The sequence below is a fragment of the Hyaena hyaena genome, unplaced genomic scaffold (genome assembly GCF_003009895.1).
Source record: "Hyaena hyaena isolate Hyena2069 unplaced genomic scaffold, ASM300989v1 scaffold_744, whole genome shotgun sequence".
In the NCBI taxonomy this organism is placed as follows: domain Eukaryota; kingdom Metazoa; phylum Chordata; class Mammalia; order Carnivora; family Hyaenidae; genus Hyaena; species Hyaena hyaena.
In genome coordinates, this window is record NW_024081366.1 from 469,705 (window position 1) to 486,647 (window position 16,943).

The 16,943-nt window shown below is 41.5% G+C and overlaps 1 protein-coding gene across 1 annotated transcript; it reads left to right on the top strand.

The window, feature by feature from the left end:
• The first annotated feature begins 793 nt into the window (after positions 1–793).
• On the top strand, positions 794–14,006 carry ARL13A (ADP ribosylation factor like GTPase 13A). Its single transcript, XM_039218100.1, has 11 exons — positions 794–879; positions 2,083–2,195; positions 2,924–2,996; positions 3,376–3,446; positions 9,625–9,874; positions 10,739–10,844; positions 11,377–11,564; positions 12,202–12,292; positions 12,388–12,568; positions 13,677–13,764; positions 13,980–14,006. The coding sequence occupies exons 3-10, from the start codon at positions 2,938–2,940 to the stop codon at positions 13,742–13,744; spliced, it is 1,014 nt and encodes a 337-aa protein (XP_039074031.1). The 5' UTR covers positions 794–879; positions 2,083–2,195; positions 2,924–2,937; the 3' UTR covers positions 13,745–13,764; positions 13,980–14,006.
• Positions 14,007–16,943: the final 2,937 nt, after the last annotated feature.

The following is a 16,943-nucleotide window of genomic DNA, read 5'->3' on the forward strand; positions in this document are numbered from 1 at the left end:
TATCTCTCCCAATTCACATACATGCACCTCCATCCTGCCAAGCTGCCTCCCTCCAACTGTGGAGATCCTTCTGCCACTCCGCAGATCAATTTCCTGAGTGTTTCAAGTGATCTGACCTCAATATAGCTGTGTTTGAGGGATGAGGAAAATCCTGGTCCCCCTACTTCTCTGCCATCTTACCTCCCTCACCTGAAGTTTATTTTTTAAAAGTTCACTAAAAAAAGAAGATACAGTTTGGCTAGAAGAGATAGAGAGGCCCAGAGCAGAGGCAGTTTCTCTGATACCTGAGATTATCTCACTAACATAGCCTGTGGAGACCCTAATCTAAGATACAGACACTGAAGCCAGAACACCTGGGTGTGAATTCTGGCTTTTACCACTTGCTGGCTGGGTAACCTTGGGAAGATAACTTCTTTGTGAACCTCATCTCCAAAAAGTAGGAACAACACCTCCTACTTTTTGTCAATGTTGTAATAAGGGTTAAATGAGTTAATATGTATCATGTGCTTAAACAAGTGCTGGCACATACTAAGTTCTATATAAATAAATATATACTTTATATATTATATATAAATACTTTGTAAACTAAAAAAAAATCATGATGACTAAAAGTTCATTTAGTAATAAGCTGTAATTGTACAAGGTAGGATGATGTGGGTTTGGTTGCTATGAACCAGGCAGTGGTTGCCATAGATATGTCAGAACCTTGACAGCCATTGTTAGGCCATTGCCTTACCCCTCATAAGCAGGCAACTGAGCTGTATTAATCTGGCAAGAAGGTTAGAAAGCTCAATATACCTTTTTATTACTCTACACATCTTATGTCTTTCATCCAAAAAGAACCAACTTCTAATCAGATAAATAATTAACCATCTCAAGGTAAGCAAAATATATCATTATCTCCATTCTACAGATAAAAGATCTAGAGGTTTAACTTAGGTGATTTCAACCCAGGATACCTAGGGGAGATACTGGAAATGAAACAAAGGACTGGGAACCCTTAGTCTAATTGTTTTCTTCCTCAGTTATCCTATTTATTTATCCTTCTTTAGAGTGAGTCCTTGAGGAAAACCTTGTGTGATGGTGATGTCAGTTTGACCTTTCTTGGTGGCACTAATAAACGCAGAGAACCTGAGATCAAGCTAGGAAGCTCTGCCAATTATCAGGAACTAGGCATGAAGTTGCTACTGGCCTCATCTCAAAAGGAGATGGCTATCGTGGAACCCAGACAATTGGGCTCTGGTGTTTCAGGCTCCAGATCTTATCAGCTTCATGAGCAAAGCAGGAGTAAGTCTGGATTTGATCACAGGCCATATATAAGGTTTCCCTTTCATTTGGCATAAGCTATAGTCATTCTCCAGGAGGTCCTTATGGGGAGGCAAGTGACTTTCATAGGGAATAAACTGTACTCTAAGTAATGCCAAGAAGTGTGAATCTCTATTTGGGAATGACAATTCTTCAAAATAGTGGATGACTCTGCAGTACCCTGCTACATTATCCATTGATAAGCTGGACTTGCACTGTGCTCATTAGATAGCTAAGCAAATCCCATCTGAAGTATTTGCTAACCCAACCAGCACTTCCCTCAGCTCTAGACTCCAGTATAATTAGTGATTAGGAAAATGTAAATCAAAACCACAATTAGAAACCACTTCACACCCACTAGGAAAGCTATAAACAAAAAGACAACAACAAGTGTTGGTGAGGATGTGGAGAAATTGGAACCCTCCTGCAGTGCTGGTGGGAGTGTAAAATATTTCAGCCACTTTGGAAAACAGTTTGGCACTGCCTCAAAAGGTTAACTATAGAGTTATCATATGACTCAGTAATTACACTCCTAGGTATATACCTAAGAGAGCTGAAAACATATGCCCATACAGAAACTTGTACACAAATGTTTACAGCAGCATTACTCCTATGAGTCAAAAAGTAGAAGCAATATCAACTGATGAATGGATAAACAAAATGTAGTATATCCACACAATGGAATATTATTCAACCATAAAAAGGAACAAAATACTAACACATGCTACAACATGGATAAACCTTGAAGTGATTGTCTAAATTGCCCTTTTTATTTAGGCGATGACTTCCAAATATGGCTGCACTTTGAAATCACCTGGGGAGCTTATGCAGCTCTCTGGAATCTTTGAGAGTGAGGCATCTGGACCGATGTTTGAAATCTATTAGACTAGGTAATCTCTAAGGTCTCTTTTTTTCAGTTTATTTATTTATTTTGAGGAAGAGAGCACGAGCAAGGGAGGGACAGAGAGAGGGGGAAAGAGGGAATCCCAAGCAGGCTACACCCTCAGCACAGAGCCCAATGTGGGGCTTGATCCCACGACCATGAGATCATGTCCTGAGCCAAATCAAGAGTTGGTCACTTAACCGACTGAGCCACCCAGGTGCCCCGATCTCCAAGGTCTCTTAAAGCACTAGAAATTGCATGAAATCTATGAGACTGGGTTACCAACACCCACATTTTGAAGCAGAAGCAATAAGAGAACCAAGCCCAATGTACTACTGTTACTTAGACTAGGTCCCCCAATAGGTCCTACTTGAAATCTAATCTGATTCTTCTCCAAGGCATCAGTGCATACCCAATCCCCATCCAGGATTGAATGAAGATATTCCTAACAGATATGAACTATGACTGAAAAAAATAGGCCACAGCTGATGGTATCATGCCCATGGTGGGTTGCTTTAATAAGAAATCCCCTCACTTTGCAGATACCTATCAGTAGAGTTGAGAATAACCAGTTTCTCCCTCTATGATATCTATAGACAAGATTGGATAGAATGAAGTTAGGGACTTCTGACTGCAAACTTTATTTATCAGCAACTGTGTACTCATAAGCTGACCTAGGTTCAGTGCTAATAATGGGGCTTATTTTTCATTTACTTGTTTCACTTAATATTAAAGAACCAAACTGAATCATGTTCCGGCTACTGACCTCCTGCTGGTCTCGGCTAAAGACGCCTCAAGAGACACGAAGGTAATTTTGCAATTATTTCTCTAGACCTATGCAACCATTTCCTCCAACATATCTGCCCCTAGTCCCTCAAGGGACAAATCTTCATGATATATATTATGAAGGAACATGATTAAGCAACATCTGCAAGATTGGAGGCAAGGTTGCGAGAGGATGGCCAATTCTACCAGGCAAGTAAATCAGGGAAGAAAAGTATCCTTAGAGACGTTAGGAAGGGGTTTCCATACCACTTTATACCACCTTGGGTTTGCTTTTTTTGGTAATGCATTGGGACTACTATAGGCAGAGCCTCAGATGTCAAGGAAGAGTAGAATTCTTTCTTTATCCTGAGAACAAACAGTGCTTTTTAAGGTTTTGGCTCATTTTTCTTTTCCATTTCCAGGAATGTAACAATCATTATCATTGGATTGGACAACTCAGGCAAAACCGTTCTTGTGGAGGCTTTCCAAAGACGTAAGGAATTAAGAGCATTAGATACTAGTTTAGGTCTCCCATAGGCCCCAGAGGCCAATGAAATAACTATTCCTTCCTAGTCTTTCTTCATGGCCCTCAGGTTCCTTCTTTTGCTCTTTTGAAGATAAACACTTCCCACACACACGCTCCTCACCTTGGGTATTATCAGCCTGTTTATGTAATGTCTGTCACCTCTTCCTTTACAAGATATCCTAATTGAAGATCCTCTCATAGTGTCAGTGTGAATGAGCTCAAACTATGTTAAGTACTGCAGTAATTACAAAGGATAGAATGTTTGAAAGTGTCTAGTTTCAGAACTCAGTTAAAGTGGAATTTGTTCTAGATAAGAGAGAAAAGTGGGATGATGAGTAAGTTTAATAACATGAAACTCTTTGTGACAGTTAATAGAGAAGGTTGGAGCTTCAAAAATGTTGTCAGTTCAGAGACATGCAAGTTTAATACCAGATCTCCAGTTTAATACCTTGACACTTCAAGAAGCAGTTACATAGAATTTCAGGAAGCTACTATTCTAGTTGTGAAGACCCATCTAACTGCTAACCTCAGTCAGGGAGCCTAGCATAGGATTCCCTCCATTGATGTTTATTAAATAAAAGAAGAGGAGTGATGATGTGGCTGAGCTTTATGTAACCTGGGCTCTCAGCAAGATACAGAAAGGGGCTAACCTGACTCCTCTACCACTTGTCTACTTGAAGCCTGCATCAATTTCCTTGGACCAGAGTAACTGCCTTCTGGCTGAGTTTTCCATCTCTAGTTGTCCCTCACCCCCAGTATTCAATACACACAGGTGCCAGAAGGACCTAATGCAAAACTCTGATCATGGAACTTCCCTCTTCAAAACCATTCAATGCCTCTCCAATGTCATCAAAACAAAATTTAAATTCCTTAGCAGCATACAAGGTCCTCTGCAATTTTGTCCCTGATTTCTCCTCCAATTTCATTTTTCATGCTCTTTGCATATGCCCTCTGATAGAGCTAAAACAATTATTTGCCATTCCTCTGTGATCATACCATTCAAGTTCACATGCCCATACTCTTACATGTTGTCTCATTACCTAGCAATTCATTCACTCCAATACCTAACTGCTTAATCAAATGCCCTGAGACACAAGCTTAAGCTTGACCCAGGCTCAAGCTGGGCAATCCCTAAAGCTCAGCATCTCCTTCCTCAGGTCCCAGTCTATTCTGTGCCTCTAGCATGCACTTAAGACACATCACTATACAACAGCAAGTCCATCCCCTAGACTGAGCCCCTTGAGATGTAATGGATCTTTTCAGCTCTGTATCTTTAGTCTGCACTTTTAGTACCCTTAGGCAGGCACTCAATAAATATTTATGGAATGAATGTTTTTCCCCATTCCACCATTCTCCCCAGGCAACATATTGCCTCTTTACAACTTCTCTATTCCCCGATCTTTCCCCTAATAGGCAGCAAACTTGACTCTCTGCCTCTCTCAACTCTCTGATAGGCAGAAAAATGGAAAAAAGGTAAACAGTAGCAGGAAAATCAAGGAGCCACGATAAATCACAAGATTACTGATAAAAGTGGGGATAATTTTCAGAGCCCCAAATCAGCCCCACCTCTATATTCCCATCCACTCTGGGTGGGGCCTGGGAATCTATCTTTTAAAAACTCCCCAGGTGTTTCTGATGCCCAGCCAGGTTTGGGAAGCATTCATCTGCAATTAGCCATGTCCTATTTTGTCTGTGAGAACAGTGCCTGCTTTTCATTCTAATTCCTAGAGGAAAAAGCCTGTAGTCTATTTAATGTGTTACTGTATAACTTGCCTTGTGGCTGGTGACTAACTTGGGGGCTGATTCATAAACCAATAAGGCTTATGGTTGTAACTTCATTCAAAGAATAGGTTTTTTTTTTAATTTCTGAGAAATAGAGAGAGAGAGTGAGAGAGAGAGCAAGCATAAGCAGAGAGGGTTCAGAGAGAGAGGGAGACACAGAATCTGAAACAGGCTCCAGGCTCTGAGCTAGCTGTCAGCACAGAGCCCAACGCAGGGCTTGAACCCACGAACCGTGAGATTATGACCTGAGCCAAAGTCGGACGCTTAACTGACTAAGCCACCCAGGTGTCCCTCAAAGAATAGTTTTTAATGGTCAAGAAGCAAAGTGCTCCTGATCACATATTGTGAGGAATGTCTCAGGCCATCTCTGTCCATGCAGGACAACCAAAGTCAATCTAGTTGTTGCTCTGTATCCAAAATGCAATAGCTTGCTTCACCTGCTCCTGCAAATACTTATGATTGTTAGAACAAAGACAACAGCCTCAGAAAGAAATTCCATTCTACAAGGCATAACTTGTGTGAACATTTGATGATTCCAGCTATAAAATATTTTGGGACATAAGCCATTATTATCATTATACATCATTATATATAATACATGATATGATATGATATAACGTATTATTATACATTCAGTCAACTGGGGAGCTTTAAAAAAACAAAGATTATTAAGCCTCACCCCAGATCTATGGCTTCAAATCTTCAAAGAATAAGGCCTAGCATCCTAGGTTTTAAAAGCTCCACAGGAGATCATGGAGCATAGTGAGTACCGAGAGCCAAAACTCAGAAGCACCTGGAGAGATTGCATACCTATTGACCCAGGTGCCTCGAGGTTCAGATACTTTGGTTTGGGTGGGACCACAGATTCAAAATCTTTAAAAAAATTTTTTTTTACATTTATTTATTTTTGAGAGACAGAGTGAGACAGAGCACAAATGGGGGAGGGGCAGAGAGAGGAGACACAGAATCCAAAGCAGGCTCCAGGCTCTGAGCTGTCAGCACAGAGCCCAATGCGGGGCCCGAACTCACAAACCGTGAGATCATGACCTGAGCCGAAGTTGGACGTTTAACTGACTGAGCCACCCAGGCACCCCCACAGATTCAAAATCTTAACATGTGCACCAGATGATGCTGAGACAGAACAGGCATGAGTTTCATTGCTCTCTAGGGCAGTGGGTCTCAAGCTTTGAAGTGCAGAAAAATCACCTGGGGCTTTTCTTAACTATAGGAGGTTGTTAAACATACAAATACCTGGGTCCCAAACACAGAGGTTCTGATTCATTTGGTATAAAGTAGAATTTAACAATCACCCCCATGTAACCCTGAAGCAGACAGTCCCCAGACTATGCTTTATGAAATACTCTGCTAGGGATATAGAGATGAAGTACACTCAGTACTTTTACTCAGGGGGTTTATTAAATTAATAGTGAAAAATAAGAGAAATGTAAATTATCAGGGAACAACTTCTCATGGCTTGTAAAGTTCCCCAACAATACATTGCATTACTGAAGGAATTGGTAAGTTTTCAAGTAAAAGAAGGAAAAAAAAACCCTAGGGGAAATGCTTTTCTCTGACAGGGAAAAAATAATACAAAGCTTGTCTGGATGCAGGAAACAAGATTTGAAAATTACCTTTAGAGTTTCAACCTATTCACTCATTATTTTTAAGTAGTGTAATACAGACATAGCAAATATTACACCAAAGTTGTAACTGAAAACTATGTTATCTGAAAACTATAATTAAAAAGATAATTGACAAACATGAAAACAGGAGTTGTAAGATCACATTAAAGTGTAATGATAATAATATATACACACATATATACATACACATATAAATGTAAATGTGTGTATAATCATACATTTCCAAAGATCTGAAAGCATCTAACTTCTCAGCTAAATGACTCATTTGGGCAATCCCATGGAAAAATGTCACAGGTAGATCTAAGGCTATATATAAATAAGTTACTGATTTTGGCGTTAGAACTCCCAACTATGAATGTAGAGAATCTATAATTTTACTACTAATGAGGGGAGAGAGCTAGGCCAGGACTGCCATGTCAGTTAAAAAGACTGAAATGTGGAGGTGCCTGGGTGGCTCAGTCGGTTAAGCATCCGACTTCAGCTCAGGTCATGATCTCACGGTTTGTGGGTTCGAGCCCCACACCGGGCTCTGTGCTGACAGCTCAGAGCCTGTTTCAGATTCTGTGTCTCCCTCTCTCTCTGCCCCTCCGCACTCATGCTCTGTCTCTCAAAAACTGAATAAATGCTAAAAAAAATTCAAAAGACTGAAATGTGTATAAAGACTGTCATTTTATTTATTTATTTTTAATTATTTATTTATTTTTTAAAAAATATTTTTATTTATTTCTAGGATAGAGAGAGACAGCGTGAACAGGGGAGGGTCAGAGAGAGGGAGATACAGATTCTGAAACAGGCTCCAGGCTCTGAGCTGGCAGTCAGCACAGAGCCCGATGCGGGGCTCGAACCCACAAACCGCGAGATCATGACCTAAGCGAAAGTCGGATGCTTAACCGACTAAGCCATCCAGGCGCCCCTAAAGACTGTCATTTTAAACTGCATTTCTCTGAGAGCTGAAAGCGGTATGGATGCCCTATGGGATACTATGCTCTGGCCATAGTCTGGAAATGGTAAATGTGTCTGAGTTAGGAATGATTTCTTGGAGGAGATATGAGGAAGAGAACTTCATACTTGTATCCACAGTAACAGCCATAAACATGTGTTGAACACCTACTGTATGTAAGGTAATGCAGAGCCCCTCCATGACACAGGACATGCATAGAATGAGGTTACAAACCAGTTTACGGGCACCTGGGTGGCTCAGTCAGTTAAGCATCCAACTTTGGCTTAGGTCATGACCTCACCATTCATGAGTTCGAGCTCTGCATTGGGCTCTGAGCTGACAGCTCAGAGCCTGGAGCCTGCTTCAGATTCTCTGCCCCTTCCCTGCTTGCAGTCTGTCTGTCTCTCAAAAATAAATAAACATTAAAAAAGAACCAGTTTAATAGACCATGTTCTCAATAAGAGAGAGAAGTGAGAGCTGAATAGGTCAGAGAGCCTTCCTAAAGAAAGTGCTACTTGAGCTGGACCTTGAAGAATGAGTTGGAGAGAAGGACCTCTTGTTCATTTACTCATTCATTCATTCATTCATCAAAATCCATGGAACAAATATTTATTGGTGCCAGCTGTATCCCAACTTCTGTGCTCAGCATCATGAGTATAATGGTGAACAAAACTGAAAGGGTTCCTGTCCTGTTGTAGTTTATAACTCAGATAACAAAATCATAATGTTTCTAACACTAATATGAGCTGTGAGAGTGGTAAGTCCAGAAGAAAGGTACCTGTCCACACTGGGGGATGGTGGTGTGAGTTAGGGGAACTTTCTAGAGGAAACAAGATCTAAATTGATATAAAAGGGGGAAAAACTATGTTTATTTACTTATTTTGAGAGAGACAGAGTGCAAGCAGGGTAGTGGCAGAGAAAGAGAGAGAGAGAGAGGATCCAAAGTGGGCTCTGTGCTGACAGCCGAGAGCCTGATGTGGGGCTTGAACTCATAAACTGTCATATGATAACCTGAACCCAAGTCAAATGCTTAACAGACTGAACCACCCAGGTGCCCCTAAACTGACATTTTATTTGTTTATTTATTTTTAATAGTTTTAATGTTTATTTTTTGAGAGACAGAGACAGAACATGAGTGGGGGAGAGTCAGAGAGAGAGGGAGACACAGTATCTGAAATAGGCTCCAGGCTCTGAGCTGTCAGTACAGAGCCTGACATGGGGCTCAAACCCACGAACTGTGAGATCACGATCTGAGCCAAAGTCGGAGGCTTAACTGACTAAGCCACCCAGGTGCCCCTAAATTGATATGTTTTTTAAAAGGCATTAACCAAACAAAGAGTAGTAGAAGAGTGTTCTAAGAAGTGGAAATAGCATCTTGTGAAGGCCCATGGCAAGACAGAGCGTGAAATTCTTATGGAGTGCGGGGGTGGGGGCTGGGGGGAGAACATGAGCCAAGGTGCAGAAAGAGGAAGAAACTGGGTGTGTACCAGGAGCACTGTGGACACCAGTCAAGTCTGGCAGGTTAGGTGGCAAAGGAGTGGGTATTCTATCCTGGGAGCAGTGGGCACTCACCGGAGGTTACTGAGCCAGGAAAGGGTAGCATGACCAAGTGCTGGTTTAGGAAGATGAATCCGTGAGTGTGAGCAGAATGGCAGGATGCCCCAGCGGGATTCCTCAGGGCAGGCTCTGGTCAAGCTTCAGATCTCTGCTTAACAATTTGTCACATCTAATTCGATTCCCCTGCTTTGTGGTTGCATTTCCTCTCTTCTCCTATGCATAGTGCTTCCCAGTAGGATGGAGAATTCTATGAAATCTGAATTGACTACACTCTTACTGGATGAGTATGAAGTTTCCATCTATGACCTGAGTGGAGACATGAAGGGCCGAGAAACCTGGCCAAACTACTATGCACAGGCGCACGGACTTGTTTTTGTCCTGGATTCCAGTGACTTGGGACGCATGCAGGAAGTGAAGATCATCTTAACTCGTCTGCTGTCTGATAAAAGAGTGGCAGGGAAACCTATCCTACTGTAAGACTCTGCTTTTGTGACCAATTTCCCCTTCCCATTTTATACCTTGCGAAGAGTAGATAGAGGAAGGGTGGTCCCTTTGTCATACCCAACTGGGTATGGTTCAGTGAGGGGGAGTGGGCCAGTCCTCTGGGGGTTGTTTTTAAGAGCCACTTTCTACCACATATTGCCATGGGGAAACATGTTACCTAACTGTAGAAAGGTAATTCTGAAGGCAAATGTCAAAGGGAAATGGAGAGTAATATCTGGATATTCCATCTCCTTTCCTCAACTCTCCTGGAAGACTGCCTTCCTGAATTTGCTTCTTTTCTGGCTTCGGTTTCTGACCCTGAGAGGGAGGCAGAAAACAACCCTAATTTTGTATAATTGATGCCAATGGACTCTTCCCTTGGCTAACTACCCAAGAGTTATGTAACTAGCACTCATTCCAAGGTGATAATTCAGGTGGCCCATCAGTCCTCACTCCTCCCGCACTCCCTTTTTGCCTTTTTCATTCCTCATTAGCACCCCCAATTCAAGTATGAACAGAGATTGGGAGAGTGTGTAAAAATTCCAAATCTCTTCATATCCTGGTTAGCAATTCTAATTAAAGTTTTGTGGCATAGTGTAGAGGAAGGGAGAAATGAGATCAGGGAATTATCTTGAATTAAAATTATTTGTGCTCTTCTTTCCTCCATTGAGAGTTGGCTAGAAAAATTTCTGCCTCATCTCATTGGTTATGTCTTTGAAGCTAGTTCCTGAATATGTAGCAGTTGTACTAGAACTGATTCTCCTCCTCTTTCCTTTCTTTGCTTGCCCTTGGCCTCTATTTATGTTACACTCTTCCTCTTCTCCTCCCTCCTTCTCTCCTATGCCCTGCTCTAGCATGGCAAACAAACAGGACAAGAAGGATGCCCTCCTACCCTGTGATATTATTGAATATCTACTCCTAGAAGGGCTAGTGAATGATAACAAGTCCCTGTGCCGAGTGGTAAGTATTTACTCATGCCATTCTTCCCCTCCCTCACCCTCTTGAGCCCAGTTGATGTATTTCTTGGCCCATTCCATAATCACCCCCCATATGCTGAATCTGAGGCAGAGCCTCCCCCACAGGCAGCATCTTCAATGATGATTTCTGACTCAACAGTGACAGAAAATAACACATTCTTATAACACTTTCACACCTGTTTTCTCATTAGGACCTCAAAATACCTCTTTACAATTAGAAGTTTCAATATTCTCATTTTATGGATAAGAACGCCAAGGCTCAGAGATTATAAGTGACTTGCCCAAGGTCAGACATCCAGGACATTATACCATGATTTATTAAAAGACCTTAACTTTTTGTCTTTCATTTACTTTCCCAGGAGTGAGTGTTAAGTCTCTCCTAGGAAGTCCTAGAGCCTCTCTAGACAGAGAAGAGCTTACGTGTAACTCTGCTCTTGGCTGAGAATAATTGGGACTTTGGACCTCAAGGGTTCCAGGGTCCTGAGTTACAGCTTTCTCTTCTCTTTTTATCACAGGAACCCTGTTCAGCCATCAAAAACCTCCAAAGAAAGAACCATCAGCCCATAATTGAAGGGCTGCGCTGGCTATTAGCTGCCATTGGGGATAAATATGAAGAGCTGTGTACTTGCCAAAGGCCACTCCCCTCAAGCATCCCATCCTCCAAGGGCACCAGAGGCTCTGGGGGAAGATCCTCATCAGACAGGTACTGAGCTGCCTCTATTAGGTGTACTGATAAAAACAGATGCAGGAGTCCATCTTCAACATATGCAGGGACTTCTGGGTGGTGTTTGGATTCTGTGCAGTGTTGAGCAAGTGTCTCAAGATCCACTGGCCCAAATGGGGCCCAATGACTACAAACATTCCAACACTGTGAGGTATACCCTCTCTTCAGCACAACTTGAGTGATCATGTTTGTGGGATGAGTTGTATGAGGGTAAAGCCAGTCTATCAGGACTAGAGACTAGAGCTTTTCTGTTGCCTGGTTGGCCACACAGAGGAGAAAAGGAGCAGGAGCCACTTAAGAAACCTATTGGAAACCTTCTATGTCTGAAAGTCTTGGAGCCACCCCACAGTCTCTGCTTTCAGTTCTCTGATCCTCCCAATAATAAGAAAAGATGAGAGAGAACAGGAATATGGAAAAGAACACAAAGGGAAAAAAAAGAAATAGGAGTTGATTAAGGTTTTGAGGAATAAAAGGCCAAAAAGTCCTCTTGCTCTGTCCTTTCCTTCTTTTAATCTCCAAAAGCATATGACACAAATGGAGAAATAGCTGCATTCAATTAAGGAGTTTGAAGTGTGTCTGTTTCCATTATTGCTTTTTTTTTTTCTGTCTTCCCCAGCTTCACTACCAGGATGGGAATGTTGAAATTAAAAAGACATTATCTAGGACAATGCTCAGTGGAAGCTAGGCCCCTAAAGCCAATCCTACAGGTAAAGGGCTCTTTAAATGCTACTGCCCCAGAGACCGATCCCTGAACTATCAGAGCATAAGGTGACATTTTACCCTCCATTTTCTTGTTGTACAGAAAGAAGGTTTAAGATTAAGGCCTAAAAAGAACATATCAGTAACATTTGCTTTAGATGAACCCATGGAGGAAGGTGAATGTTCCGAGGGAAACAGAACTCAGAACACTACTGAGCTTTGTGACAATCAAAGTGATGAATTGCAGACACCAGCTCCATGCATTGATGATGATCATTTTGAAGGTAATCCTGGACCAGTAGTTAGTCAGAAAAGATATATCCTTCTCTCACAATTTATACAAGAATATTCCTATTTTGAGTCTGAAACTCTTTTCTCATACTATGGTTAGTGGTTAGAAGAAGTTGATGAAGTACAGGGAGAGTGCTTGGAGACCATCATCTGGTAGCCAGTATGATGCCCCAGCACTCCAGCACTGGCTGACACAAGATTTTTGTTTGCATGGCTATCAGGTTATCTTAAAGGTTATGATTTCCAGTGGTGTAAGTACAAATTGGTTGTCTGTCTCTCTCCTGCTCTCCCTCTCTCAATATGTGTATATACATATTAAGAACTTTAGAAATGTGGAAACCCAACAGTGTGTACAATAGCTAAAAGTTGGAAACAAGCAAAGGGCTAATAATGGGGAATGACTAAATAAATTATGATGCATTCATACAACGGAATATGATGCAGACATTAAAAGGGATAATGTTGACTTATATTACTGACATGGAAAGTTTTCTACAGCCTGATATTTCGTTAGAGAAAATGGTAAATCAGAGTCTAGCATGTTTAGCATGATGTATATACATGCACAGAATATATGGAGGGATATCACCGAAACATCAGCAGTGATTTGCTCTAGGGGTGAAATACTAGGTGATTTTGAGAAGTAAAAGGCCTAGGGGACTTTCTTTGAATTTTTGCTTTCTTGGAAATTCTAGTTTTTATAATAAGCATTTACAATGTCTCCGAATACAATAAAGGTATTAAAAAAAAAAAAGGTATGAGGCCTCGAAGGTCCATTGCTGTTAATGGCTACTCCTTCTCAATGTTCCTTGGGACTCCATTGTCCATGATGGTCAACTGTCAATATTATGTCACCCCTGCTTTCCAGGGTATCTAGCCCTTCAAGCCACCCCAGAGTCTTGGGTTGTTATGTGGAGGGGCCTAGACTTGGCCAGGATCACTGAGGAAGAGAGAGGCACTGCTTTGGGGATGGGGGTGAGGGTGAGATTTGACTGGGAGAAATCTGGTAGAAGAGCAGAGGAAGTGTTTTTTGAGATGTCAGAAACTACCCCTAAATCTTGGTCCAAAACTGAAATAAACTTTTCATTTTTATAACCTCAGAACCCAGGGCAAAAAAAAACCCTGGATACCTGGGACGCAGAGGAGATGTTACTGGAAAATCCCTGTGAAGCTGCCTTTGGATCCTGTGGTTAGTATTCCTTATATGAAGGGGAAAGGGGAGAGAGCAAGACTGAGAGAAATTATGAGGCCAGGGGCTGAGGGCAGGTGCCTGGAGGGGAGCAGTCTTACACCCCCTTGTGTGTAAGGGCCAACACCCTCCCAACCAGGAGTGATCTGGGAAGGACAGGAAACCTGGTGTTTAGTTTCACTTGCACTGACTGGCTGCTTTCTTTCTATTATTAGACTTTTAACAGGGTACTAAAGAGAAAAATGGAGGGAAATCCAAAAAAAAAAAAAAAACCATCTCATATTCCTCCCTCAGCAAATGGGCTCATCTCTAGAACCGTTAGTACTGCTCAGTTTTTTCATTTCTACTTGCTAATACCTCTAAAGTCCCCCTACAAGTCCACCTATCTAACATCATATCCCTGAGGATTCCCATTGTTCCTGTACATCTACGTTCTAGCCATCAAATGAAGCTTGTACCTGTGGAGAGGCTTAAAAAAGTTAGGTGACATCCATTTGAGAATGAAGATGACCTTGGCAAAGAAGAACAGAGGCTATAGGTCTTTGCACCCAAATGCTCCTCATGAACCCTATGTACATGTCATGGGTGACCAACTAAAATCGAGCCTTAGAAGTGGAGGGTCATTTTGTGATTACATTTTTCTCCTAAGGTTCTTGGATGTAAGGGGACTGGCAGAAATAAATAGAACTTTTTTGCTGAGAATTATGCCCTACTGAATCATTTTCAGTCATGCGTCCGAAAACAAGTTGGTTTTAAATTCCCTGACATGGTCTGTGAAGCCTGGAAGCAATTCCCTTGCTATCCCACCAGGAACAATTACTGCCTCTCCCAATCCTGTGGTTAGGTATGCAAAAACTGTATGAGTTTGAACACAATCAACCCTCCATCCCATGGTGGGTAGTGGTAGTATTTGCTATTACTACAACTATTACTTTCACCATCAGTATCTCAGCTACCATTTATTGAGAGACTTCTGGATGTCAGGCCTTAGGCATAGGCCTAAGTTCTTCACATTCATATCTTATTCACAACAACCCTTAGGGGTAGGCAGTACACCTTACCTACATTTTCCAAATTAGGGAACTAAGGAGCAGAAAAGCTAAACAACTTGCCCAAGGTCTCAAATCCTGTAAGAAGCAGAGCAGGGATTTAAATCCAGGTCTGACTCTAGAGCTGGCATTAGGCCAGAAAGATCTACTTATGCTTTTCTCAAACTCCATGCAGAAAGAGAAAGCTATATCCAGAAAAAGTGCAGAAGTGTAGCCATGCCCAAGTCAAGAGAATTACATTGGTAGTAATAAGCAATTACATTGGTAGAAATAAGCACACCAATAGTTGTAGCAGACATGGATGACTGAGTACTTCTACTTTACCAGGTGCGGGGCTAAGTGTTTACATACTATTGTCTTTCATCTTCACAAGCCTATGAGGTTGGTAGTATTTATTACATCATCTTACAGAAGCAGAAACTAATGTTTAGGGAGGTCAAATCATTTGTCCCATGGCACCCATTAGGAAGTGGCAGAACTGGTTTTCAAACTAAGGTCCAACTCCATAACTCATGCTCTTAACTTCCAAGCCAATATTCCATACTTGTATCTGAAGGATAGAAACTTTTCACAGAATGATCAGTTTTACAACCTGATCTAGAGGGTCTGACACTAAGATTGCATCATTTGCTATTATGCATTACACATGGCCTATCTCCAAAAGAACCACTCAAGGCACCTTGTAGGTCTTTGACAGAGTTTTGACTGAGACAGAGCCTCTAATCCAACCTTAGTTGTTAAACAGATGAAGAGTTTGGGGTACAGAGAGGTTAAGTGCCAAGACTGTACAGCTGATCACTGACAGAGCTATTCTTAAAATCCAGATCTCCTGTGTGCCCAAGCCAGTACTCTGTCTTTCCTGTCCAAAAATACTGCTTCTTCCTTTGGTCTTCTCTGGCCACTCTTGACCAGCCAGTTTCCTCCAATCTGCCTAATAAAGTTCACTGGAGAAATCTGTCAATAATTATTCTTACTCAGGAATTCTGCAACTATCTCTACTGAAGAAGGGTTTTATCAGACAGAAAATATAATTCAACAAACCAGTGTTCTTAAGAAAATTGGATCATCCACATTTGCCTTTATGGTATGTATGAGACAGGCATACTTTCTTAGCCAAAAGGGAAGTATGGTTAAAAGGGGGTAGGAGTGTTATCTATAAGTGTGGGCAAGTTGGAGAATTTAAGTTGAAAAAACCTGATAAAACTCAATTTCAGTATACTGGCACACTTCTCTTTGTATAATGTACGTGTTCCTGGGTGTCAACTAAATTTTCCTACACACGGTCTATCAATCACAAAGTTATTTAAAGAATATCCCCTCAATACAGACAGCATACTTCTATTTACTTTTCAAGTGAATCTTAATTTTGTTGCAGCAGGTTGTTACTGTACTTTCCAGATCCCATATCAAGCTGGGTAACCCTGGCAATTTCCCCCAGTGAAGACAGGAATAAGGATACCTACCTCACAGGGTTGCAGTCAGGATCAAAGGGTGAAGTCCATATAAAAATGCTTAGCATAGTGCCTGACATATAATAAGTAGCTCATTAAATGTTAGCTACTATTATTATGATTAGGGGAAGGGCTTAGATCATTAGACAGCTATGCCCTCCTTCTGGAAGAGCTATCATCCTTTCTGTAAAGAACAACCCAAAGAGCAAGGTCTGGGATTCTAATGTAAAAAGAACATGCGGAATTTAAGGTAACTCTAACCACTGCCAACCACTGCCTTCCATATCCTTGTCTTTGAAAATCCTAGATCTGCCAAAGAGGTCTTACAAATCCATGTCTCGGCATGACAGCCCAAAGACCTAAATTAAGGATAGTTTCTTGACCCTAGGTGGGGAAAATTTACTTTCAGACAAATAGTTGCCTTGGAGTTTCTCTTCTTTCATTATCAAAGGCTTAGCCTCCCTCCTCCAGGACTTTCAAAGATTAGCTCCTGCCAGAGCATGCTGTGAGCAAAAGACCCTGGTCCATCATTCAAACAAGCCACATGTGGCTCTGAGTACTTCATTTTTCTTGGAAGACAGATCTGGGTTTTCTGATTAGAGAATTCAATATGCAGAAGTGGAAGGGAGTCCCTTTGCTTGGAATGGTTTTCAACTCCTGACATCTAGTCACTACTCTT

What these genes read in the sequence shown, in the direction of transcription:
- ARL13A (XM_039218100.1), top strand. Translation starts at nt 2,938, where the DNA reads ATGTTCCGGCTACTGACCTCCTGCTGGTCTCGGCTAAAGACGCCTCAA. An exon ending in ACAAGTCCCTGTGCCGAGTG is followed by an intron (nt 10,845 to 11,376) that starts GTAAGTATTTAC and finishes TTTTTATCACAG; the next exon opens with GAACCCTGTTCAGCCATCAA. An exon ending in GGAAGATCCTCATCAGACAG is followed by an intron (nt 11,565 to 12,201) that starts GTACTGAGCTGC and finishes TGTCTTCCCCAG; the next exon opens with CTTCACTACCAGGATGGGAA.